The sequence below is a fragment of the Pelodiscus sinensis genome, chromosome 1 (assembly GCF_052426305.1).
Source record: "Pelodiscus sinensis isolate ZL-2025 chromosome 1, ASM5242630v1, whole genome shotgun sequence".
Taxonomy (NCBI): domain Eukaryota; kingdom Metazoa; phylum Chordata; order Testudines; family Trionychidae; genus Pelodiscus; species Pelodiscus sinensis.
This window is the reverse complement of record NC_143052.1, coordinates 236090155-236117631: the sequence shown is the minus strand read 5'-3', so window position 1 is coordinate 236117631 and position 27477 is coordinate 236090155. Positions and strand designations below refer to the sequence as shown.

The following is a 27477-nucleotide window of genomic DNA, read 5'->3' as shown; positions in this document are numbered from 1 at the left end:
CTGCCTCTCATATGTCTCCAAGTTCCAAGAGACCCCAGCTGTCTTCAGCTTAGCTGCCAAGGCCTATTTCCCCTAAATTTCTACAGCATGCTTACACATTTCGGATGCAGAATTCTCCAACTTGTTGACAATCAAATTTAGAGGCCATGTAACAAGCGAGAACGACAACGATTATACTGTTTTGCACAATTCAGTCAACAAAAATTCAGTTTCGTAAGTTTTGCACTTTCTAGCTGACGCTGACAAGAGAATCATCCGCATGATGAGCTGGAATGCCACAGTAAGCAGGGCCCTAGCCAGAGATTTCAGTCAAACCTGTGATGGAATACTCACGACCAGGGCTGTAGGTGCTCTCTGTCACTGTACACACCGAAGCACTAAATACCAGGTTCCACTCCCTCCCTTCTTGCACCTGCTGCTTGCTTTGCTAAGTACACACCCAACTTGACTGTTGCCAGTAAATAAAAAGGCAACTGCTTTTTCCTAATGGGATCAACACTTTCCCCAGCATGTCAAGAAGCATGGTGGAAAGGAATATGACTAACAAAGTTTAAGCCTCAGAAATACATTAACTAATGCTCTACGCTTGTAAAGCTTCTTGCCTAGTAGCTATTTAAGGATGCTTTGCCACTTTCCCAGAAAGGTTTATTTTCACAAATACCCATGAATACCACATCTACCAGCAGCATTCGATTTTTCTTTAGTCACCTGGGGTTCATCACCACCCTTCATTCCCTCCTAATTTCATTAGACATAATTATGCTCTTTTCTCTAGTATGTGTCCTCTATGACTCTATACCGGGGTGGGCAAAAGGGCCTCTGCAGGTCGGATTCGGCCACCAAGTGGGCTGATCCAACCCGCGGAGGCCCTGCTGTTCCCCTGCCCCAAGGCCAATTAGGGTCCGGGGGGCAGGGAAGCTTCCTCCCGCCCTGTGAACAGCACACAGTGCTTCAAAGTGCCGCGTGCTGCTCGCAGGGTGGGAAGAGAAGTCACGCGTTCCCCCGCCCCCAAGCCATGACTGGCCAGGGGGCAGGAGGAGCGTGCCAAGTTTCCTCCACCCTCCCCCCACCCTGCAAGGAGCACACAGCACTTCAAAGTGCCATACGTTTGCACAGGGCGGGAGCAGGGCGAGGAAAGTTTCGCGCAGCTCCCCCGCTCCCAGGCCAATCAGGACTTGGGGGCAGAGGAGTGTGTGATATCTCAGGATTGGCTTGGAGGCGGGGGAAGTGCAGGAAGTACTGTGCACTCCTCGCAGGGCCAGGACAGGGCAAAGGAAACTTCACACGCTCCCCCCACCCACAGGCCAATGAGTGCCTGGGAGCGGGGGTGCTGCGTGAAGCTTCCTTCTCCCTGTCCTGGCCCTGCGAGGGGATTGCGGCTCTTCAAAGTGCCACGCGCTACTTGCAGGGCGGGAGGAGGCTTCCTGCTCTTCCCCTGCCCCCAGGCCAATCAGGGCCTGGGTGCAGGGGAGTGCATGAAGCCTCTTCCAGCCCTGCCAGGGCAATGGGTGCCTAGTGGGAAGTGGGGGGGAAAGGGTCTGCTTTTTATGCAAAAAGCAAATTATGGTCTGAGGGTGGGGAAGCCCAGAAGCATTCTGGCCCTGCCCCTTCCGGCTTAGGCTCTATCCCATATGGCCTGGCCCGGGGCCACTTCAAAAAATGTCCCCACCCCCAGACCAAGAGTTTTGAAGTGGCCCCAGGCCAAAAATTATTGCCCACCCCTGCTCTACACATACAGTGTCTGCACTTTTCCCTCTAAGCCAGGTTTTCCCAGCCTACGGGTTGGGACCCAAAGGTGGGTCACCATTACATTTCAAAAGGGTCACCAAGTGTCTCCCCAGGTGGCTCTGCCCCTCTTCCCCCCGTTTTTTAATTGCCTTGGGTCACCAAGTCTTCCTAAATTGTCAAAATGGGTCCCCATCTGGAAAAGGTTGGGAATCGCTGCTCTAAGCAGACACCTAGATTTCTCGGATTGAAACGACTTCTCTTCAATAAGTAGAGGTACAAAAATAGTAAAGGCAGCTCATGAAAACAATGGTGTTCTGAGGTTTTGCAATTTGTTTTTTAAAGCACATTTAAAAAGAATCCAGTGGGCTCTTTTGTTTCTGAATCTACAAATCTCTTGTCAAACCAATTCTGTATTTAAGTGAAAACACTCAGGTGCCTGTTGGCTAATCAAGTCACACAGCTTCTAAGTTAGGAAGCAGAGTGATTAGGTTGTCTGAAGGATGGAAGAAGCAACACATTGTGATTAGTTAAAATGCCTATTTTATTCATTCTAACTCTTCTTACACATAATTGCTCTAGCAGTTCTTAAACGCAATTTTTTCAAGGGAAAATAATTCTAGGCTTAAGAAAATCTCTTGACCCCCAAAAAGCAAAGGCAAAGAGTACTTAGATTCTGAAATAGTCATCATGGATGACTATTATTGTTATTATGGTAGGGCCAGCACTAAATAAATAAGTTGCCCTGGTTTGTTGTAGTCTCTATAAGCCCTGTCAAGTCAAGATAACAGAACTTAAAGTTATATTATTCTCTGATGACTTTCTTGTTGTCCCCCACCCACATTTCAACTCAAGCCATTCTCAAAGTACTGACAGCTAACAGAGACCTATGTTTGCTCTACCTAAAACAAACATTGCATACTAGCTATCAAATTATAAAAATCCTTAACATGCAATTCACTGCCTCATAAGTCACTCAGCTGCCTGATCAGTGTCAGTAATAAGCCTGGAAAAAGCAAGATAGACAATGAGAACAATGCAGGTTTAAGATCCATCCTCATGACATGCCAGGGCTAGAAATGGAATTGGTATAGCATTGGGAAGAAGAGAATCCCAGCATGTGTTTCTCATCCTAATGTTTCACAAGATATTGCACCTTCCATCTGACACCAGGCTCTCTAACAGTGTTTATTGACACAGTGCAGTACATATTGCAAATCTTGGTCCAATGTCTTTCACTTCTTGGGAGATGGAGATGGTTTGGATCATTTTAATGAGAAGAATCTGTCACTTCATGAAGCTATGGAGAGGTTTTCAAGTGGTGTATATATAAATAGCAACACCTGATAAGATTGTAGCACCAACAAAAAACAGGAGTACAAAACTGATTGATGGAGGGTGGAGCTCTATCTCCGAGCAAGAGCCTGGAACCCCCATATTCACAGTCACATAATTACATGTTTTGTACAAATCATGCTTGTGATGTAGCATTTTAAAAGTCTTGCTCTGTCGATCATGAATATTGCCTTGGACCATATGTGATGCCATTCTGTGTCAAGTTATGAAAGTTTTCCTGTGTGTGTATTACTGAAATATGTTGTGAGGTTGGGAGATGCCCGCAGCCAACCTTTCAAGTACATCAATGGAGTAGCCAGATGAGCTGATGGCTCATTGAAGAGAATCCACTCTCCCCATGATTGAGCATCTCAGAGAGAACACACATACAAGGCAGACTGCTTGACCCACATCAGCAAATTGGAAGAAGCTATACAAGAGGGAAAGTGACATCATCACCTAGCCTCATTCTCCTCCCCTGCCCCACTCAACCCCTGGAAGACAGGGCAGGGTGGTGCTTGGCTAGATGACAGTTTCACCTTGTGTATTAAAGATCTGCAACCGGTTTATACCATCTATCGGGGTGTGACACTTCTTGATTCAAATTCTGTTTCTAGAACTCTGACTGAATTTACTTTGATCTCTTAGGTAACCAACTTTGAGCTCTATGCTCACTATTTATCATCACTTAAAATCTATAAATCTGTAGTTAATAAATCTGTTTTCTATTTTACCCAAAACAGTGCACAAAGGTAGTGAGTGTGTCCTCCCTACACTGGGGCAGAGAGTGGGAGGGGGGGGAGGGAAAGGGGTGACTGAGTAATGACATTGGTCAGGTTTCTGACCTGGGCAAGATGGTACAGTCCTGCCGTGCCAGGCTGGGGTGCTAGAGGGAACTGACTGGAGCTTATTTGTTATTGGTTCTTGAGTTGCTGACAAAACATTCATGTAACTCAGCTGGGTAGGCACCTGCCTGGACATGTCTATATAAGTGAAGCACTTTTAAGAGGCTGTTAAGATGGGCAACAGCATCACGGGGTGGGAAGGATACCCCAAGTTCGTGAGATGGAAGGCTCAGTGATCCCACAGTGCAAGTTGCACTCTGAGGGTTCCCTCACAAGGAACCACTTTCCCATACCATGATGTAAATAAAAGAACATTCTATTTGAAACAAATCTTGAGTTTCAACAGCCACCGGGTATGTTTACCACCCACTAGAAGAAAAAGGAAAAAGAACTCTGCCGCCAGTCTGCACTTACAGCAAACAGACACTACTATCTGTGTGCCAAAGCATACAAAAAGATGGTGTTTCTCTACATCAACTCTACCTTGCTGTTAGCACCACGTTAGCTGACTTGCCAGACAAGTGGAAGTCTAGGGACCTGGCACGGCTTCTACCCAATATCCATCAAGGTCCCTTTCTCTGTGAAAACCAAGCCACTGAAGCAGCAAGCACTAAATACACAGAATTATTTTCAACCAGTGAGGAGATAAAAACAGAGTAGGCTCTGAGAGAGGTCTGATGCTATTAGCTAGCTATAGTTTTCCTTTCTCTCAAAGCAAGACGATACACTTGACCTCCTACTAGGCACTTATGACCTTGTTGGGTAGTCTTAAAAAATATATATATATTTTTGAGGATGAGTACTGATACAGCATGTTCACAGCGGCAGTTAGGCTTGACCTAGGAAACATCACTCATGATAGACTTTTTTGGTCTGAGATATAAACTGTAAGTGCCACTTATAAAATTTCCTTCTTGCATTTCAAGTGCATTAATTACAATACCTCTAATTATGCATCACAAAAAAAAACACACAAATTTTGGTATGCAGCCAGGCTCCTGCGCATACTGAGCTGGCGAGGTGCTATAGGCTGTGCACTAAGGCTAAAGACAGCCTTTCAGATCTTCTTTAGTTGGACAGAGATATGTATTCGAGAACCAACCCTTCATGATTTTGTATGTCATTATTTTCAGACAACTACCCACCAAATGAAAAGGGGGGAGGGGAGGGGAGATTCAAGCTACAAACTGCAGAAATTAAATTTCTAAGAGGTGCAGTCAGAGCAATGATAAAACTGCTAGGACCCTGACAACTGTCTTCCTAATGCCACCCATAATACATTCTAACGCAGGTGTCAAAATGGTTTATGATTGCATAGGTCTGAGCTCAAGGACAATGCTGTGTATCATGATTTACCAGAAGGGGGCAATGCAGCTACATATGGAAACTGCTAGTTTACATATAAAAACAAATACCATATCCTAGCTCCCACAAGAAATCACTAATGATGAATGCATAGACTTGAATACATATAAAACCACCTCTATGTAGCTGTCAGATATCAACATGAAATTAGGTATGGGTGTATTATTGCTGGAGTACTTATAGGTGGTGCGAGGACATTAAAAGAATCATATTAGACATGAGTTAGAAGGGTACCCAATGCAAAATATGGACAATTCAAACAAAGTGGAGCCGAGATGGAATCCAGTCCTCTTTTGGCCTTTTAACGAAACAAAAACCTGGCAAAAAAATTCCCTCTCTACCTCAGTTGTGCCCAGATTAATTGGAAGCAATTATATTAGAACTCTCTCAACTGTGAAGATTTTTTTTTAATTATTATCATCTATATTATCATAGCGTTTAGGAGACCTAATCATGGAAGCTCAGGCACAATAGTCCTGCTCTGCAACTAATTCTCATTTTGTAAAATCAAAACTAGACTCGGTTTTGCCAAGCACTAATTCAGATGCTTCTTCATTCCCTTCAAGTCTAGGACTATTTTTTTTCCATTTTGTTGAAGGAAAAAACCCTCAGATACAGGTACATTTAAGAAAAGGTCTAGCACAGCTCAGATTTCTATTTCTAACCTCCTAAGTCCTAGGTGTCATACAGGTGATCGTTAAACAAAGCACATGTCTAACCAAAAACTTGCAAAGGTTCAGATAATCTTCTACACTTCAGCAATATATAATTTTCTTCTTCTAAGTAATGCAGAAATTATAAGGTCTCTGAAACAATTGTTTTCAGTAGTCACTTATATGCCTTTTAAAAGCAATCCTCTCTCTAATAGTGCTGAGAATAATACAATTTTGGCACGTGTCCTAGCCACTGTTCTTGTGGCTGTCTCAGTCAAAACTGTCTAGGATCTGTGCCAGAATTCTAAGAACAAGCCCTCAATTTTAATTTAAGAGAAAAATGCATGTTGTGAAGACCAGGACTTTAACCGGGTTCAAAAAAGAACTAGATAAAGTCATGGAGGTTAGGTCCATCAATGGCTAATAGCCAGGATGAATAGGAATGGTGTCCTTAGCCTCTGTCACAGGCTGGAAATGGATGACAGGAGAGGGATCACTTAATGATTACCTGTTCTGTTCACTCCCTCTGGGGCACCTGGCTTTGGCCACTGTTGGAGGACAGGATGCTGGGCTGGATGGACCATTGATCTGACACAGTGTGGCCGTTCTTATGTTCTTACCTATCATTTTAAAAGTTCCCCTGATTCTCACAAGTGAATGTCAAACAGAAATGCCAAAAAATGCAACTTCCATCACACCAACCAAAAGCAGCACCAGACACCCAAACTGATAAAAGCCAGGGAATGTGACAATGACATTATCCTGAACTTACCCCTTCATGGTTTTTTTCCTTCAAAACACAGTAAGTTAAAGACAAAGGGTTCATCATTTTGATTTGTTGGCTTTCATTATTCTGTGCCACAATATTAATGTTATCTAAGAATGTTTCTTCCCCTCACCCTCTTAAAGATGGTTTGTTTTGGCTAAAGTTTTTCTAAGAATCTCTCAGCTAGATAGTTCTCCAAGAATAGAAGATTCAAAGAAAAGCATTTCAAAAGAATTATCTATGCTTGTAAAAATTTTGGTGAACTTCATTTTCTTTTTTAAACTAATTTCCTATTGATGACAATGATTTTTCTTCTAAAAAAGGATAAACGGTAATTTCACCATAAAAAGTGAGGGAGTATGGCCGAGGTTATAAATTTGGCCAATGCAGAGGTTTTTCTCCTCCAACTCTTCACAGTCTATTGTGGAACTCTATTTGCAAATTCATCAGTCCACAATATGAAGTGTCACTATGTTACTAACAATGTAATCAATCAGTTTGAGGTCTTTTTTGCAGCAGTAAATTATTCAAAATTGCCCTGAACTTGTAAAAAAAAGTGTGAAAATATTGTTAAGCAAAAGAAAACATGATTTAAGAAATTAAAACTATAGCTATCCAACATACTTATGCTGGAATGAACTCAAGAGTTAAGATAGGTTATCTAAAGAAAGAAAACTAATATTGCCACACAGATCTATCCTTGAAAAAGGTGGTTTATAAAAATAATGGGTGTTTTTTTAATATACATGAACACTCATTTCCAGAGCCTTTTTGAAGACAGTGGGCTTAACTAAATGCAACATCCACTGACTTAGAATTTTCATTTTTGCACATATTTACTCATACTCTAACACCTAAATAACCCCCTTCAATTAAACTTTAGACTCTTTCTAGCAAACACATTGTTTTGTTTCTGTTATTTGCAGCATTTTTCCTTTTGAATTGAGAGCAATTTCAGATTTAAAAAGTTATATTGATCATGGCATATTAAATGGGTTATATCACTTCGTTATAAAAATGCTCAGAACTAGAGATTTCATGTGTTTAAAAGCAAAAAAAAAATCCTTTTGTGTTTAGTGCAATTTCAGATTAAGAACATTATGCAGGGCAGTAGGTGAATCATTAGATTTTGGTCACCCAAAGGTTTTATTTAAAATCCTGGCTCAAATAAAAAGTAAACATCTCATTTTAGCTTTCCCCGTCTCCTTTATGATCAAATAATAACATTTCCGTACAACTGACAGTCTTTTTAAGACAGGCCAAGACCTGGAATGGCAATGATGTTTATCTTGGCAGTTTCAGGGTGGTGGGAGACAGACAGAAAAGAAAGGAAGCTTGCTTAGCCCCTTCCTGCTGCATGTGTGTGGCTGGAACCCTGCTATCAGTTCCTCCTTATAAAAGCAGTAAATTCACTCACACATTTGAAGGGGGTTGGGAAAAAGGTTTTAACATGATCTCCAGACTTTTATGAATTTTATGTTGCATTATTTATACATTATGCAAACCTTAAAGTTATGATTTATAAACGTGCATAAACTTGATGTACAATGTGGAGCTAATCTGTCTTTGTTTGTTATTAAACATTATCAGAGCTTGGAAAATTAGATAGCTTAGTGAAGAACTACATAGATACCAAATGAACAGCTGCAACAGCAAATCAAATAAGTCATTTAAGGATAATTGGAATTTGACCCTATACTTTCTAAAGAGCCAAATGAGTGGTTTTACTTCATATCCCTGACTCAGTTTTGGTCTGTAAAATTTTTTTCAAAAACTTTTCATCTGCCACATACCACATAACCTTTTATTTACTTACTGGCTAGCTGTCTTGTGTGACCATTTAAATACAGAATTTTTAGCAACAAAATAATTCAGATAGACTCATACAGGATGAAGTGATGTACAAAGAATAATTCTGAGCAAGAAAATTCAAACCATGTAAATGAAAAGTCAGTATATCCCAAAGAGTAAACATGCAAAAATTTACCAGAGGTTCTGTGAAAAAAAAATCAGATGGATTTAAACACAAAAACATATGACAAATGAGGAAAATATCCAGTATGTTACAGTTATATATGATTTGCTACCTATGACCTTTATAAAAAGAATAACGGTTATGGTATGCCATATATCTTTATACTACTATGCACAGACCTATAGGGCTGGAAGGGAGCTCAAGAGGTCCAACTCCAGCCTCCTGCACTGAAGCAGGACCAAGTGAACTTACACCAACCCTGACAGATGTTTGTCTAACCAATTCTAAAACCATCAAATGATAGTGATTCTACATTCTCTTTTGGAGGCCAGAACTTAACTATCCTTATACATTTTCCCCAATAAATAACCTACATCTCCTTTGCTGCACATTAAGCTCATTGCTTGTTCTCCATGCCCACCGAAGACAGAACAATTTATCAAAGACCTCTTCATAACAGCCCCTAGCATATTTTTGAAGACTGTTAAATAGGTGCCCCCATCCCTATCTTCTTAAGACTAGATATGCCCCATTTTGTGTAACTTTCCTTCATAGGAAGAATTTTTTAAATTTTTTTATCATTTGTATGTTCTCTTCCCGACTCTCACCACAATTTGTCTAGAACTGGACACACTTCTTCAACAGAGGGCCTTACCAGTGCTGAACAGAGCAACTCATCTCTTACCCGAGTGACTCATGTATGAGCGACCAATATTTTACATGAGACTGCACTGTGTCAAAAGTAGGTTGCCACTCACCATGCATTAGCCCCAAATGCAAATGTTTAAGAAAACCCTAAAACAGCAGTTTTCAAACTGTGGGCTGGGACCACAAATAGGGTTGTAAAACCCATTTTAATGGCTTGTCAGGGCTGACTCAAGACTTGATGGAGTCCAGGGCCGATGCCCAAGTTGCACAGTCCAGGACTGAAGCAGAAGCTCAAGGGCTTCAGGCCTGGGGGGTGGGGCTTGTTTATAGGCCTCCTGTCTAGAATGAAAGTCCTTGGGATTTGGCCCCCTGCCCAAGGTGGAGGGGCTCATGCAAGTTCAGACTCTGGCTCTCCATCTTAGGTTTGTGTAGTAACTTTTATGGTCAGAAGGGAGTCATGGTGCATTAAAGTTTGAGTAGCCATAGATATAGACATGCACAGTTATCGCCTCTCAAAATGAAAGGCATTTTGCCAATTGCCTCCTGGGAGCTATAGGGTAAGTCAGTACTTTTGAAAATCAGATCGCCACTTCTACCCAAAGAGATAAGAGCCTTGCTTTTGGATCCTGGTTTTGAAAATCTTGGTTAATGGATATATGTTGTTCTTGCACAATATACAGGGAATAATAGGAATATTTCTTAAGACCTTGGGACAGTAAGTTTAACAGAAGCCCTGCCACCTTAGCTCCACTCTTCTATTTCTACCTCTTCTAGCCGCCTCCTTTGCTCTTTCTGTTGCTCTATGCGTTTCTGTCTCTCTGCCAACAGCTGCCTCTTGTATTCCTCCTGCTCTCGGAGCTGCTGTTCCTGTAGCAGCTGTTGTCTCCGAAGGGCCTCTGAACGTTCCTTGTTTTCCTGCTGCAATCTCAGGAAATCACGTCGGAGGGTAGATTCTCCAGGCACATTGACAATTGAACTGCAAAAGCAAAAAGATAAATCTCTCATACCACAGACCATTGAATAGCATAAGAATCCTATATATTTTGGTCAGTCTCTATGGTGGCACAGGGCTACTTGTTGTTTTTAAAGTTATATACTAACACAGCTACACCTGTGAGATTTTTTCTCCTAAGTGTATACATTAAAAAATGTAGACATAAACCATTTATATTTTAACCTCTTCTCTTTCAAAATAAAGATAAATGGATGCATATTAAATAGGTATTCTCTCTGGATGTGCCAAATCAGGTCAGGCAAAGTAAGAGCCAACTCAAACTTTCTTTCCAGCCCTTGAAATATGCCCTCATCTTCTCTTTAAAGTCTGAGATCTGATTAAAGAGAGTCTCAAATACATGTGTACTTTGTCCCAGGTTCACCTACTGTCTAACACATACCCACAACCTCCACAGCAGTGGTTCTCAACCAGGGGTATGCATATCTCTGGGAGCATGCAGAAGTGTTCCCAGAGGTACATCGATACATATAGATATTTGCCTTCTTTTACAGTAGGCTACATAAAAAACACTACTGAAGTCAATATAGTAAAGTTTCATGCAGTAACTCTTCTCTATATACTATACACTGACATCTAAGTATACTACTTATATTCCAGTTGATTTGCAATTATATAGTAAAAAAATGAAAAAGTAAGAAGTGTGTCAGTAATAGTGCACTGGAACACTTTTGTATTTTTATGACGGATTGTGGATTTCAGCGTACACAAGACTAATCAGGCTGCTAAAAGAGGTACAATAGTCTGCAAAGTTCCTTTGTGGCATATGCAAGTTTATAGTGGATGGGATGGAGATCTCAAAGAAATTCAGAGATCTCAGCAAATGTTCACATCTTTTGGGGTCCATGTCTCACTAATGTATGTGATTAATTATATTTAGTAACAGACATAAAGGCTTATGAAATAAAAGTATACTCCAGATTTGTTAAGGCCAGCTTTAAAATTATTTGTCCAGATCTTTTAATGGCCTCCTATCAGCATCTGTTACCTTGGCTCTCCTTCTTGTTCAGGCACTTCCTCCTCCTCTTCCTCACTTCCACTATATTCATATTCTGTCTCATCTAGCAAGAAAGAGGAAACAATATTCCAGATGGCTCTTACAATTTTTATTTTAAAATACTTAGCTCCTACTAGTCTGGTTCAGAACAGCTTAAATTATCAGATTTACATACAACATTTTGGAACTATTCAAATGTCATCTCATCGTAGAGACACAAGGAGATCTTCATTGGGATGTGAACTTCAGTTTAATCCACAGGCTTTGTCTACATGATAACTACAAGGTCTTAGATTTTTTGTATAGAATCAGAAGTTGGTGAAATATCAAATAATCCGTTTTTAAAATATATACAAATAAACACAGGATTAGTTTTTGAAGTCTGCATACCCTTCTCTCCTCTCTTCTTTCTGGTCCTGTCTATATGATCCTTAAGCTGGATTCGGACTTGCCTTTCATTTGGCTGATCGCGTATAAAAGGGTGTTTTAAAAGCTGTTCAGTGGAGGGTCTCTGCATATAGTTCTTCACTAAACAGCCTTCTATAAAACTAAAGAACTTTTTTGACCTGAGGAAAAAGAATAAAAAGCATAAAGTTAAAACTCAAATAATCCATTTTTCATTAGTCCAAAAGCCTTCAGTTTTCTTCCCGCAAAACAACGTGTCTCTGTCTATCAGCATAAATGGTGTCTTAGACAAATGTCTTCAAAGAAAGCCACAAGAACACAACCGAGACAATTTGGGGACTCTTCCATAATTGCAAGTAATACCCACATGTTTTTATCTGCACCTGACTTAGTGGAACAAGTCTGTTGGAACTGAAGAACATTTTGGTTTTTAAAAAGAACAACTATGCATTTTTAACATAAGACCTTCTGAATACTTAATGCCATATACTTTGTTCAATCAAGGCACAGAGAACCAAATCAATTCCTGATTTAACTCCTGAAGTTAATGACAGAATTCAATTAATCTTTATCTGGTGGATATGGGGATGAGGAATGCATGTTGAGCAGCAAGATAACTCCGTGATTTACCTAAGTGGTAAACATTCCATGAGTATTCCTGGGACAATTCTACACCACTGTGCCAATGCAGAACGTTACAGAAATTAACCTTGTGCATGCAGAATTTCCTTTCCCGTACAGAAATGGGCTGCAGTGCCGGTAACTATCACTATGGGCCACTGGACTTGGCAGAGCCCAGCTTACATATAGAAGACACTGCTGGAGAATGAAGAGGGAGCTAGTGTGTTCCTGACAACTACAGTTTCCAGCATGCCCTGAGGGGAAGGGAGGCTGGAACACAGTAAACTTCATACAAACTCTATTAACTTCATGGTTATAGAGTTTCTTCAACTCTATTTCTGGGGGAATTTTTTTTGTATGTCTGTGTTACTGACATTCTTGTTGACAGGTATTTTGAAATAAATCACCAAAATAAGTGAAACCAGCATGATTATGTGCTATTATTTTTACAAAATCTGTAGCATTTTAAAACACTGCACAGAAATTTTGATTTTTTTGGTGCAACGATGCCCCCAGGAGTACATGAGGCACTCAAAGATACACTGTCAGGATAGCAATAATTTATTTTTCCTTTGCCCAAATGTATAAAAGTGGGGATTTTTAATCACTTATCCTCTTTACTTTTTGCTCTTCATTCACCTTGTCAATTAAAATCAGAATCAAGTATCACTCTTGTTTTTAGCCAGTTTAACTTTCTGGTCCTTATATACTAGCAAAATGCTGCAATTTAGGAATTAAAAACGTTACAGGGAATGATTATATCTAAAACAAATATTTTTATCCCCTTTTAAAATAAACTCATAAATCCCATGTTTCAAAAAAGTCTATTTAAAATACACACACTCACGCAGACACTCCACAGTTATTACTGGATGAGAAAGTCACTCCAGACAAGATCAAGTGTACCAAATCAATAAAAGTAAATTATGTTATATATATATAGATAAGTGTAACTGGTCACATCACTTTACTAATTTTTCTTTGACAGCATACTACCATTCAACCTCTTAGTCATACAATTTCCATTCACAGAGAGTATATACCTTACATGAAACACCCACTTTTCCTTTGCTTAAGAAGAGAGCACCGTAAAGCATTACTTGTTAATACTGAGGCTTTCATTGACAACTGTAAGGTTATCATGTTCAACCTACATAACTTCTCCTTCCAGTGAAAATTATTGCTTCTTACAAGTCAATCGTGTCTAATAATGGGGAGGAAAATTCTGTATTGTTCAGGGATTATTCCCAGCTGGCAAGAAGAACTATTTCAATCGTTTGCAATAATTATAGTAAAAGCCTTCATTAATTTTAATAGTTCCTTTCAACTCAGCATCTAGAAGTCAATGGTGCTGTCCTCTTTCTTTATAATACTGAATCTTAGAAAAGATACTGCATATTAGGAATGCAGCACAAGTCTAGGCTTTGAGCTGTGGTATAATTTGTCACCTTCATATGATGCTGCTCTATCAACAGAACAGCTCATTTTTTCTCTTATGATTCAAAGACAAAATTTTGCTTAAAAATCCAGCTAAAAAATAATCAATGCACATCTGATTTTGTGTTTTGATTCAACAGTGCAGAAGAAAATTAAAAATGGATTTTAGCCAGCTTAAATTATTTTATAGTTCTACAGAAATGATAACAAAAAGCAGGTCATGAAATAAAAGATAAGAAAGTGCTATGTTGTAAAGGAAACATGAAACAGACCACAAAAAACCAGAGTAGCCTGAACATACCATTTCTTGGATTTTAGCCGTGGTGGAGGGTTTCTGGGTATAAGAAACAGTGCCCTCATTGGATGCATGTCACAGAGGGCTGAAAAAAATATATACAATTTTGTTCAGTTGTTTTTCCCCTTCTCATGACTCTGCATTATCACTGTCTTCACTTCTGGATTATTTCATTTCCACACACATTTCCCCATCACCAATCGACAAGTATGACTGACATGGGACCAACATTAAGCAGAATTGAACTGAAATGCAAAAGTTAAGACGACAATTCTGCTCCTAACTCTGAGTTTAAGGTGACCAAAAATAAAGGCATAGATTATCCCCTCAGCTCCAAACATGGAGGGGACCCTCTGCGCACAGATATCCACCTTTCTTATGGAAAGGAGAGTCAGCCTCCTCTGTAGCACTGTCCCAAAACTTAAGGGCCTTCTGTTGTGTCACAGTTCATAAAAGCAACAAGGGTAGAGACAGAGCAGGTTGGGGGCCAAAATGCGGAGAGGAGCTCGGATCTCCTGAGGATTTCCTGAAAGCTCAACTTCAGCTGAACCTCACTGCCAACAAGATAGATTCATAATTTAAAATCACAGTCTTTCGAGAATCTGCTACAATGTCCAATGAAGGCGAAAACAATTCACAAGAGGAGATTTTAAGACTCAGAGTTCAAGAAGAATGTTATTACAGAGACTCGCAGAAATCAGATAGAGAATGGACGAACTAAGTCATCCAGTCTCTCCCTCAGATAGGGCAGGATTTTTTAAGCCAGTACACACTTTTAGTATTCCTTCCTCTCTCCTCCCCCCCCCCCCGCCAAATCTGGTTCTAAATATTCCAAGAAACGGGCTTCCACCACTTCTACATGGACACAATTCCAAAGCCCCAATATATCTCAGTCAAGATTTTTACAGATCCCATCCACTGGCTTCCAAATAGTCTTGTCATTTCTATTACGTTAAAATCACAGTCTCTGCACAGTGATGTTTTAACACCAATACCCTTTAATAGAGTTGCCATTTATAGGATTTTGTATTTATGGAGCAGAAAAAAAAGGGCATAGACACACACCATCCGTGCATTTTCAGAAACCTCAACACTGGGTTTGGATTACAACCAGCAACTCCTAAGAATATGTTTCTGCCTTAATGAGACCCATTAGGAAAAAACACGTATATCACTTACGGGGAGCTCCTTCTGCCATTTCAATGGCTGTAATGCCACATGACCAGAGGTCACTCTGCAAAGAGAGAGACCATATGTTAGTAGGCATACTTTCTTGTTTTCATACTAAGGTAATGACATCTACTAATGCACTGCAGGTAAGAAACTAAAATCAGCTACCTAGGTTTTACACAACAGTTTTTAACATGGCTTTTCTTCTTCTAACTCTATAATAAAAAGCTAAATATGATACCATCCATCACTTACATACATACACACAACATTGTACACAAAAAAATCTTAATATATAAACACTTTCATATTAGGACATGTCAAGACATAATTAGGTCAAATTTGCTCGGAAGTTAAGATCTGAAAAAATGATGATACATGAATACAGTTATTGTTAAGGGGTAAACATTCCCGGTAGTTTTTGCCATCCAAATGCTGAAGCACTATGCTCGCATGAGAGACCCTGAAAACGAAGACTAGAAACAAAAGTGAAAAAAAACCAAGTCAATTTTCACATGTTAATGATCAGAAATACAAAACCTTAAATAAAATAGTTTTAGAAATCAGATTTTTTAAAATTCATTTCCGCTCTTGATAATCTAATAGTATTTTATATAGGGATTTTAAAAAATTGAGCCCATCCTTGCTTATTGACAATTCTGGCATACCACTACCTTCATGTTGTCCCAATAAAAGTAAAACAAGTCATAGAAGCATGAATTCGTAATGCCAAGAGACATAGGCAAATGGCTATGAGACCAAGAAAAATAAGAAAATACTATTCCTTGGAACACTGGTGGCACAAGGAAGTCTCATCCCAGAAGTCTTACATTGTTTGTAGCATTACCCAAGAGAGAGCCTAGAATGGAAATCTTTCAGGATATTAGCTCTGGATTGCTACTAAGACCAGAAGATAATTGCATTCCCTGCTGAATCAAAACTATAATTGAGATTGTTTTCTACCACAGGAACACCAAAAATAAATAAGAGCAGAAAAGTCCTGGAGTGGAACTGAGCTCAAGGAACTACAGTATGTCCTGACAGGTTGACCATAACGCTCCCATTAGGGATTTGGGGAAAAGAACTATTATTGAGGAAAATGGTATTCAGAGCTTCCAGGCTGATAACCCTTTTTGAATACTGTTCACTGGAATGGGTGAACAAACTCTTCTCTGTACAAGCCATTACCTCCAAGCAATGGAACAATTGCATTTTCAGACCCCAGAAGCGTCCCAGCCAGTTACCAGTTTCTTCTGGCTCAAACCACCAACTGCAATGATTACAAACAAAGTGTGTTTGTAAAACACTACGTTTCTAAAAAAGGAGAAGGAATATTGAGATGGATGTCTATGTGAAGTCCTTCCATTTCATATCCGGAGCAACAAGGGAGTGTTTTAAGAGAAATGAGTGTAAATCACAGAACTTGTACACCTCAGGGTATGTCTAGACTACATTGTTTTTCTGAAAAAACTGCCCTTTTTGCAAAAAAACTTCACCTGCATCCACATGGCAATTGCGTTTTCGAAATTAAATCGAAAGAACGCAGGTTTTTTTTGACATTGGTAAACCTCATATTACGAGGAAGAATGCCTTTTTCAAAAGAGCTCTTTCGAAAAAAGACGCGTGTAGATGCAGAACAGGGACATTTTTCGAAAGAAGAGGCAATCGAATAAAGCACAAGTGCCCTAGTGGTCATACTCTGAATGGCAATCCGAGCTTTCTTTCAAGAGAGCGTCCAAGCAGTCTTGGACTGTTTTTTTGTGTGTGGATGCTCTCTCAAAAGAAACCTTTTCAAAACAGCTCTTTCGAAAAAGCTTCTTTCAAAAGAAGCTTGCAGTTTAGATGTACCATCAGGGAATCCCTTTAACGCTTTCATCCCCTTGAAAAATTGAATATGAAGATTAGTTGGCAGTTATTCTCCCCCTCAAAATAATTTCTGTCTATCGTGATCTGTCATCTCACTTTAATCTTCACCTTTACATTTACCAACTCTACCCTGAAAGGAATTAAATTTTCTCACAGATCTCAGTCAGGACAAGGAATATGTAAAGTTACTAATGAAGACACATGGGCTTGATCCTAGTTAGATGTTTAAGTGTGCAGAATATCAACGATGGAGATTCATATATCTAAAATGAGTATCAAGCCCAAACTGTGAGCTCCAGTGCTCTTGAGGTAATAGTCATCACAGACTTTCACATTTCCTTGCTACCTCTGCTAGTTTTAATGCTTGAAGAGACGTGCTAGTCTGTGTGAAGATTAGAAACACAATAAAAACTCATATTTTATTGCCTCTCTTGTGGTTCCCTGAAACAAGCTAAAAAGTACTTGGGAGATTTCTAGAAAGCTTCTATAAAGGAATTTAGCTTTAGAAGATGTAGCAAAACCAAAAGCAACTACTGATGCAAATATCATGCCAATGTTAGTTTTAGAGAGACTGGATTTGGTGTTTGAAGCACAGTACAGGACAAGTTTGTCCGATTAATTTATGGAGAAAAGTACTGTGTGCTGGATAAATCTTCTATGTGAGTGTGACAGAGTCCTGAAAAAAAGCAGCTGAACCAGTACACTGGTCAACATAAATCCAATTAGTTCCCCCACTCCAGCAGAGGGCATGATTGACAGAAAGATTAATTACTAGCTCCACCTCAGATGGAGAGAGCTCAGGAGACACTTAAGTCCCTTAACAGTAAGCACAGAAAAGGATGACAGAACAAAGTGCAGGAGAAGGAGGGGAGAAAAGTCAGGAGGGCCAAAGAAAAGGGAGAGCTATGCCTGGAGAAAGAGCTCTTCTCTCTGGCAAAAGGGGATGATTGTACATCACTAAGTAGAGTTGGTGTACAGCAGTGGAAAGAGACAGTGGCTGATGTAAGAAAGAAACTACATAGTGTGGTTACAAACCGGAGCTGGTAAGGCTATTTGTGCAGGAAGAAATGAGTGGAGAGCTGTGCCCAATCACAGGGATCAACATTCAGATGATCTCTCAGACCAGGACAATCTCTTTAACTAGCTCCTTCAGTGTTACACTGTAACATAACTCTGGTACCCTGGCAAAATATGCATTTCAGAGGGAGACTAAGGCAAATGTTAAATCTGAGATCACCACAATAAGCACAGGATATAGTAATTTAAAATGCTACATTTCTATCACTATTTAGCCGTGTTAGTCTGGGGTAGCTGAAGCAAAATGCAGGACAATGTAGCACTTTAAAGACTAACAAGATGGTTTATTAGATGATGAGCTTTCGTGGGTCTGGCCCACGAAAGCTCATCATCTAATAAACCATCTTGTTAGTCTTTAAAGTGCTACATTGTCCTGCATTTTGCTTAAAATGCTAAGGTATTGAAAGCAATTGAAAAACACCACAACTGATAAGTCTCCTCTATGCCTTTTTGTAGTGCCTAGCACAAGGGCTCAGTCCCTGCCAGAGACTCTTAGGAGCTACTATAGTACAATTAACAAATAGAGTGTTATTAATTATGATAGTTTTGTAACAATCTCTACTATGTATTCATATTATACAAGCTTACATTTACAAGAAATCACTCTCCCAATCATACAGACACAGTGTTAAGAGACAAATATAAGAACTACCTTAATTCATGATCATGGGATACTAGATGCAACTATTTTATTACTGTCTGAACAAAATTTCCTTACTCTGTAATCATATGTAGCATCTGGATTTTCATCACAGGCAATAACTTCTGGAGCCATCCAATATGGAGTTCCAATAAATGTGTTTCTCCTGCCAACCGTTCTGTCCAGCTGGGCACTAACACCAAAATCGACTGTGGGTGGGAAAATATTAAAATGAAACAAGAGTTTTAAAAAAAAAAAAAAAAAACCCACCAGCCTGTGATTCCTTCTCTAATGCAAAAGATCCACATGGGAGAGCCATGTTCAAGAGAAACTATTAAGATAAATGCTCAGACCACCAGTGTCTTCATGCGTCAGACCAGGAAGTCAGGAAAAAGTAACATACAACTCTCTCTTCTGAACCTCTCCCATTACCTGTGGGGTTATCCTTTCCAGAGCAGAGAAAATTGATGCAAAGATGTTGTCTTTGGGGCAGTGGGAGACTTGCCATCTCTACTAATCATGCCTTGTCTGATGTCTTGGCTTATCCAGAGCGAACCAGGTTTCCACAGGTTCTCTCCTGGTAGAGCAGTACCCCCAGGTCAACTGGGGTACTATGCATTTCTCCATTCTCTCTGCCCAGAATCCAGGAGAGAAAATTCAAGTATTGCTCACTAGCCTGCTTTCTGTCCTAACACATATGAAATTATGAATGAGGCATAATGGGAAACACATGCTCAGTGCAGATCAAAATATACTAATTTGGGGTTCATTTACATGCAGCTTTTGCAGTTACTAATTCATTAAAGCTGGTAAAAAACAATTTCATTGAATTGATGCATTATATGCTGGTATAACTTGTTTTAGTAAATGTAATATACCAAGCTATACGGCTACAAGGCCCCTGATAGTGGTGTGGCTGTATCCATACTAGGGCCTGCACTTATGTAACTAAAACTGTTTTTCTACCAAATCAGTGCCAAATTTGTGCAGATAAGCCCTAATGAATCAATAGTATAGGAGCTGCTGTGTCCTGCTTAGAGGACCAAGCAATGGGCAGCTCTCTAGAGCACTTCTATCCCAGCAGACAAGGCATCTTTCAAAGTTCCATCTAGAAAGAAGGTACAAAGCATGGTTTAAGGGGTTTGGGCCTGGCAGGAGGTCCTAAACTTGGGTCTATATTTCATCAAGTGAAAGGTGGCAGCCTTACAACACAACAAACACAGAACGTTAACATGTGTAGTAACTGAAAGAAAGAAAATAAGTCAGCATGAAAGTGTTCGCCCACTTGGAGACTGAAGAACTCTTCAAAACAAACAGGTAGTTGAACCTCAGTATGTGTAAACCACCAATTACACAGTACATGTCTGAACAATTAATTTGTAATGGGTTGGAGGGGAGGGAGGAAAGAGCAGGTCTCATGTGACTCTTTTGTTTGCAACAGAAGTGGCCAGAAATGATAGTAGCTTCAAATGTTCCAAATAGGCTTTCCAGGGCTGAACCCCACTTAGACTTTATGCCACAGACCAATTGTGAGTGCTGTACATATTATGTAGATGTATAGGTCTGGAGCCTGAGTGCCCATCCTTCTTTAACTGAAAGTAGATACAAAGGAAGACACCCAACGTCTCCTAATTTTGTGTCGTTGGCTTCTGAGCCCAAACTCAACAAAAGCAGAACCCATTCTAGCTCTGAGCTGACCTGTACAGTCATACAAAGAGTAAGTGAGGGACAAGGAGTGATCTACCCACTGATGTTGGTATGAGAGCCACAACCATAACAATTCCTGCACTCGAGAGAGGGGGGAAGGTATAAGACCCATGTCCTGACTCACATTTCAGCAACGACACAGTGTATATTATTGTACTGAAGAGCATGCCAGACTCCTAAGAGATAAAATAAAGTTAGGAATCAAGCAAACAAACAAAACAGCAAGTGAACATGCTTGCCAACTTACCAAGCTTCACCTCTGCATTTTCTGTTAACAATACATTCTGCCCTTTGATATCCCGATGAATCACATGGTGGGCATGCAGATGTGCCAATCCCTTCATTTAAAAAAAGGTAGATGTTATGAAATTGTTGCTGTTAAGCCAACAACCTAAAAAGTCTAGAGTTGACACAGATATACTTCATTAGTTACCCTGGCAGCTGTTCTAAAAAGAGCCCCACCATTCTCCAGGGGCCGCTGGGGTCCTGCATGCATAAAACATGATCCACAATAGACTTCTAGCAGTATACCACCCGCCTAGATTTTCATAAGCTAACAGGGAGAAAGGCCTTAGGTTGTGCACATACTGTACACAAATAAAGTCCAACATCTGTGCTTTACAAATGCTTTTCAGCTGTAGCTTTAAGAAATTTTAGATCACATGAACTTTCAAATGCAATGAAACTGGAGTTCAGTCACACACAGGGTCACCTTTAAAAGAATGGGAATTTAGGGTGGGAAATGAACCAACCCACCTACATTTTAATGAGAGAGATTTCAGGAGAAGAAAAGGGGGTACCGAGTTTATGTCAGGGGGTATATGGATATTGGCAACAGACAACAGCATGCTGGCAAAGTTACAGTTCTGTTGTTTAGCCTTTATAAATTTGAGCTCTGATCATTCTCTTTCAAAACAGACTGCATTTAAAAAAAAAAAAGGAGCATTATACTTTCCAAAGGAAACAAAACCTACTGGCAGATGGTGCTTTTTGTGGATACAGCACCTGGATGCATGCCTCTGAGCATCACACTGCACAAGCCCTGTGCAGGGGAGGAGGGGCAAGCATGTGATATTTTATTATCTACTGCAATATGTGGAGCAACAGACAAACGTCTCAGAAACGGACTTTATTTTGGTTTCTCTCCAGGAGTCCCTTTGGAAATTTATACTCTCTTGTGGCATCATCTTGCTTGCTCATGCTGCCCTCACGTATTCTTAAATTTTTTAAAAAGTTTTACAGTTACAGAAGGTTAAAGAGCAGTAAGTTGCTGTAAAACGGTATTTTCCAACACATGTTCTTCATTAAACACTCATTTGCCTACAGAACAGTTTGGCTATTCTTTTTTTTAACTGTTAGCATGACAAACAATACAATTTTGAACTCTTCCTTGCAGATGTTAAGAGCTAATGTTATGAACGTTGAATGTCCTTGAGATCATCTGCAGGGCATTAACACTGACGTTAGATTGGTTTTCTGTGAAAATTAAAGCTTCTGGTTACCATGACTTGGCACAAAAATTTACAAAGCCTCATGCCACAGGGCATCAGCCAAGAAAATAATCAGGTGTTCTCACCTCTTAACATTCATATGGAAAATATGTCTGTGTATGGGATGGAATAGGAGGACAGAGAAAAGTAAAAAAATAGTTACTACTTGCAGTTCAAATTTTGGACAGTGGTCTCACCATCTGGCATACAAAGGTGCATTTTGTACACTCTTCTCTTTAGCCTACTAGCTCATCTAACTTTCATTCTCTTTGTTACACACTGAGTGTGGCTTCCCATCCTTACCTGATGAGAACCTAGAAGGTGCATAACAATGTGTGTACGGTCTCACAAGCGTTACCGATCAAATGCAACTTTAACATTAGTCAAGCTGAATGTTACGGTACTGAAATCAGTTGTCCACGTGACTCTCATACAGCTGCCATTGGGTATTCATGTCACTCGCATTCCTATTTGCTAGTAAACAAGAAGAAAGAATGTGCCCAACAGCAGCACTTTGCACCAGTGCTCAGAGTTAGAAACTTGGCCTCCTGCCTTGTCTTTTGCTCCCTCACCTCCCTGAAAATCATTCTGCCAGAAGTGTATAAATGCACAGTGCACAAATGGGGATTCCAGAAGCACTGATTTACGTAAGGACCACTTATGCTTTTCTTTAACACGAAACCCTTAAATACAGGGATTATTACTGGAGCAATTCTATTCGCATTCTATACTAATGGTAAGGTTGTGAGGCTTTTTGCTCTTTAAATTGACCGTGGAAAGCTGGACCGGTTTGACTCACTGTAGCAATCAAATGCCAAATCAAGAGACACTATTCCCTTGTACTGGCTAGAAATGAGACTTGAAAAGTAATGAACTCCAAATCTCCATTTAACTGCTGTAGATGGCAGCCCTCTTTCTAAAGAGTACAACTGCTTAGTACTCTATACCAGTAAGAGACATGCCTAATCGGACACACCAGTTTGCACGCTGCTTTAAGTGGGATCTCGCAACAGATTCACTAAGAGTGGGATTTTTCAAAGGCATGCCTCACTCAACTCCCGTTCACTTCAAGAGGAACAGAGACAGCACTGGGCATTTCCCAAAGTCTCAACCTAAATCTCATTTTTTATGATGTCAGTGTTGATACTGAGGTGTTACGTAGCCTAGTGTGCTACGGGGATGTGAGAGGTTAACCAGTTCCCAGGTAAGCATCATCCTAATCAGAATCAGTAAGCATTACCAGCTGAACCAGCAACAGTGGAGAGGGACTGGAGCAGCTTCCCTGCATGACGCAGGCAGGGGTCATCTCCAGCCCCGCAGAGGGCGCACCATGGCCAGGAGCTGCTCCCGCCATCCAGAGCATCCTCTGCGTGCAAGGAGTCCAGGCCCACTGCACACAGGGGCTACTCGGGCAAGGACTGGGAGCCAGTGGCAGCCTCAGTCCCCATGCAGGGATTGAGAGTGGCAGAGACAGCCCTAGGCCCAGTGCGGGTTTGGAGGTGGAAGCTCCATGGGTTGGGGACTGCTTTAGCCAGGCTGGATCCTGCTGTAATCAGAGAAAGTTAAACACTAGGCAAGCCTACTGTTTTACCAGTTAATTGATCATCCGGGATTTTACATTCCGACGGTGCACCCACACTGCAGCCTTACCTCTAAATAAGGCACTATTCCGAAACATCCATTATCCCTGGTGCAAGGAGGTTTACAGAGATGTGGGAATAGTGAGCCCACTGTACTTCGATTTAACGGACTTGCTCTTAAGCCGCGGAATAGCTCTTTTGGGATACCGGAGGTATCCTGAAATAGCTCCGCAGTGTAGACATAGCCCTAGTGTGCTACAGAGGTGCGGAACCTGGTTCTCAAACTCCAATGGACTCCCATGACACAGTTATCACCTTTTGAGCAAGACTGCCATTGTAGTACACGGCAGCTATTGGAGGCTTTTATTCCTAGAAGCTCAACCTAGACACTACTCTTCGGCTGTATTTATGTTAGTACAGAAATAGGACTGTCTTTTTTCCCCAGACACAATGGACTATTTTCCTCACCCGGAGAATCTCTCTGGAGATATATGCGATCCAGTCTTCTTTTAGAGTGTTTCCTTTTGTGTTCTTCACAAGGTCTGTGATAGAGCCTGCTCCACAAAATTCCATAACAAGCTGCAAAAGAAACATAAGGACAAAGCCAGCATTAAGCACAACACACATTAAGCACAACACACACTTGTGCCCAGCAGCAAAAGAACTAAGGGCATGATCACAGTAATGTTTGAAACAATGCTCGTGTCACACAGAGCCAACAGTCAGGTTAAATGTCTCCATATGGAGACTGGATCCGACCCCATTGTGTCTATTATGTATCAGGCATACACTACACCCTCGCTTTAATGAACCCATCAGGGTCCAAGCCAGTTTTCCAGTATAGCTAGTGCTTTATTGTAGTGTTTGGGGATGGGGGGTGGGGGGGGGGGTGGGAGAGAGAATGGCTAGAGGCTATCAGCCCCGCCTTCGTCCAACTGCACTCCTAGACTGGAGGAGCTATCAGCCCGCCATCCTTTGCAGCCATGATGCTGAAAAAGCTCTCACCCCATCCTCAAACACCACAGCAGGCAGAGCTTGATGTGGGATCCAGGAAGCACGTTTGCTATAGCCCAAGGTTTGCTATTCCAAAGGACATTATAACAAGGATATACAGTAAAACTCCTGTGGTCTGGCATCCAATGGTCCGGCACCATCTGGAACCCGGAAGTGCTCCGGGCAGCTGGACAATTGGAACTGCTCTCCCCCTGGCTTCCCCGATTCAGCCGCTGGTCAGTTTCAGCAGTGCCGAGGGGCGCATCCCTCCCACTCCATCCCAGACCCCTCACAGGCCCGTCTTCTGATAGTCTGGCATATCTGATAATCCGGCACCCCCTGGGTCCTAAAGGTGCCACATTATCGGAAGTTTACTGTACTCTATATGGAATAGGTCTCATATTAATTCATCTTCAGAGTCTGATTTATTCATTGTAATTTGATCCTGAGCATCTGGATTGTCTCAATTAACACCACTGCTCAACAAACCTCATGTTAAGGCGTTAAGAGTTAAACTGCTCACACCATCCATATATATATATATTCCCCTCCCCCTCCCCCTCTCCCCTCAGATTTTTAAGGGGCTGGATACTGTTACCCAAAGCAAACTCAAATGAAAACATTAAATTACTTTTTATTTGTCCAAGCACTGAAAAACAACTTCCCTCTGTTCATAGGACCCTTAGAGATTTCCAATATTTGATTTAGAAACCAACAAATTTAAGATATGCTGACTCTGAAACGTGCATGCCTGTCTTACATCTCTTGCACTACCACAAGCTAGATTTATTCATAGGCACCATATGTTTAAGTAAACATCACTGTATGCACATATTAAAATATCTTATAAGACTCAATTTACTATACACTGTACAATAACTGTATTTTAAATACTTATCAGTTATCAAGGCAGAGAACAAAAATGCCACCATTAAGGGGAGAATTATGCAAGATGGTGATGCTGTGGACATCTCACAAGCATTAAAGAAAAAAGAAATCATAAATGCGGCTTTATTTTTAAGGCAACTTGCTCATGCTGCTCAGCATCACGGCTTCATTAGCAGGAATGGTGTTACTACCCAGAGGGGAATGGGAAAAGTTACTTATTATAGAATCACAGAAATGTAGAGCTTGAAAAGGCCTTGAGAAGTCAGCAAGTACAACCCCCTGCTCTGAGGCAGGACGATGAATACCTAGATCAGTGGTTCCACAAGAAACCCAATTAGCACACAGCTGCAGCCCAGCTGTGTGCTAGAAATCTGTGGAGACCAGGGCTGGGACTGCAACACAGCAGGATCTGGGTGGGAACTGACACCAGGCCCTATATATTGGGGTTTGAGCTGTTACCTGTCGGGGTTAAGGGTCAGGGCTGCCACAGAGCCCCAGACATCAGGATGCAGGGGTCAGGGTCAGCAGCAAGGTCAGGTCAGGACTGCCACCCAGCCTTGCACAATAGGGTCCCTAACTCCTGATGCCAGCACTGAGGCTTTGCTCTCTGTGGAGAGGTTTCAGGGATGAGGGCTCTGGGCATAGTGGTGTTAGGTGCTGTGCATCTCAACCTGTGACTCAGGTATGAACATCATACCTGTTTTTAAAAACCTTCAATGAGAATCCACAACCTGCTTTCATTTTATTTTTCACTCATAAAATAAGTGAAGTTCGCACTTGCCTTTATTGAATTTCAGGGCAAGTCTTCAATTTCTTAAGATTATTTTGCATTTTAATCCTATCCTCCAAAGTGCTCGCAATATCCCACAGCTTAGTGTCATCTACCAATTTTATAAGTACACTCTCCCCTCCATCATCCAAGTCACAAATGGAAACATCTAATAGTACCGGACCCAAGACTCAACCCTGCGGGCCCAATCAGATACGCACTCTCAGTTTGACAGCAAACCGTTGCCAGCTTTGTCCACATATTTACTCTCGTGACACCATCACTGGACCTAACCATGTCAATTATATGATCAAGAACACATAGGCTGTGTCTGGACTGGCCAGTTTTTCTGGAAAATCAGCCACTTTTCTGGAAAAACTTGCCAGCTGTCTACACTGGCCGCTTGAATTTCCGCAAAAGCACTGACTTCCTACTATAAGAAATCAGTGCTTCTTGCTGAAATACTATTCTGCTCCCGTTCAGGCAAAAGTCCCTTTTGCGCAAAGCTTTTGCGCAAAAGGGCCAGTGTAGACAGCTCAGATTTGTTTTCCACAAAAAAGCCCTGATCATGAAAATGGCGATCGGGGCTTTTTTTGCGGAAAAGCGCGTCTAGATTGGCACGGACATTTTTCCACAAAAAGTGCTTTTGCGGAAAAGCGTCCGTGCCAATCTAGACGCTCTGTTCCGAAAATGCTTTTAACGGAAAACTTTTCCGTTAAAAGCATTTCCGGAAAATCATGCCAATCTAGACACAGCCATATTCCTGTTCATCCAGAAATATAATGTATGCCATCATGTACCAACAGTGTCCTTCTGCTATGTATATTGGATAGACTTTTCAGACACTTCGCCAAAGAATTATTGCCCACAAATCAGACATCTTCACAAGGAAAAACCAGCTACTTTTCATTTCAACCTACTTGGACATAGTCTTAATGACCTTACTACATGCATCTTACTTCAAAGAGACTTTAACACCAGATTACAGAGGGAAACTTCAGAACTTTCTTTCATGTTTAAATTTGACACTTTACGAATGGGCCTTAACAAAGATGCTAATTACCTTAACCATTACAAAGATAGCTTCCCCACTTATCACCCTGGTTAGCCATTTATTGACTCAAATAGCTATTACCTCCCTTTCTCCCTCACCCCACCTTCTGTATTTGTCAGTTTAATCATGTGTTCACTTTTTTCATTGTATTCCTTTGGTATATA

The 27477-nt window shown here is 40.8% G+C and overlaps 1 protein-coding gene across 4 annotated transcripts in view; it reads right to left on the bottom strand.

Annotated features, from left to right (window-relative positions):
* MAP4K4 (mitogen-activated protein kinase kinase kinase kinase 4) overlaps window positions 1-27477 on the bottom strand; it is a 244029-nt gene that overhangs the window by 55841 nt on the left and 160711 nt on the right. For all 4 annotated transcript variants that reach the window (XM_075917256.2, XM_075917252.2, XM_075917268.2 and 1 more), the window contains exons 5-12: window positions 24078-24188; window positions 20787-20877; window positions 18911-19041; window positions 15259-15313; window positions 14086-14164; window positions 11712-11887; window positions 11313-11385; window positions 10078-10288 (exon numbers count right to left, since the gene is read on the bottom strand). In XM_075917256.2, the coding sequence (XP_075773371.2) occupies window positions 10078-10288; window positions 11313-11385; window positions 11712-11887; window positions 14086-14164; window positions 15259-15313; window positions 18911-19041; window positions 20787-20877; window positions 24078-24188 (927 nt within the window). The remainder of the gene's footprint in view (window positions 1-10077; window positions 10289-11312; window positions 11386-11711; window positions 11888-14085; window positions 14165-15258; window positions 15314-18910; window positions 19042-20786; window positions 20878-24077; window positions 24189-27477) is intronic.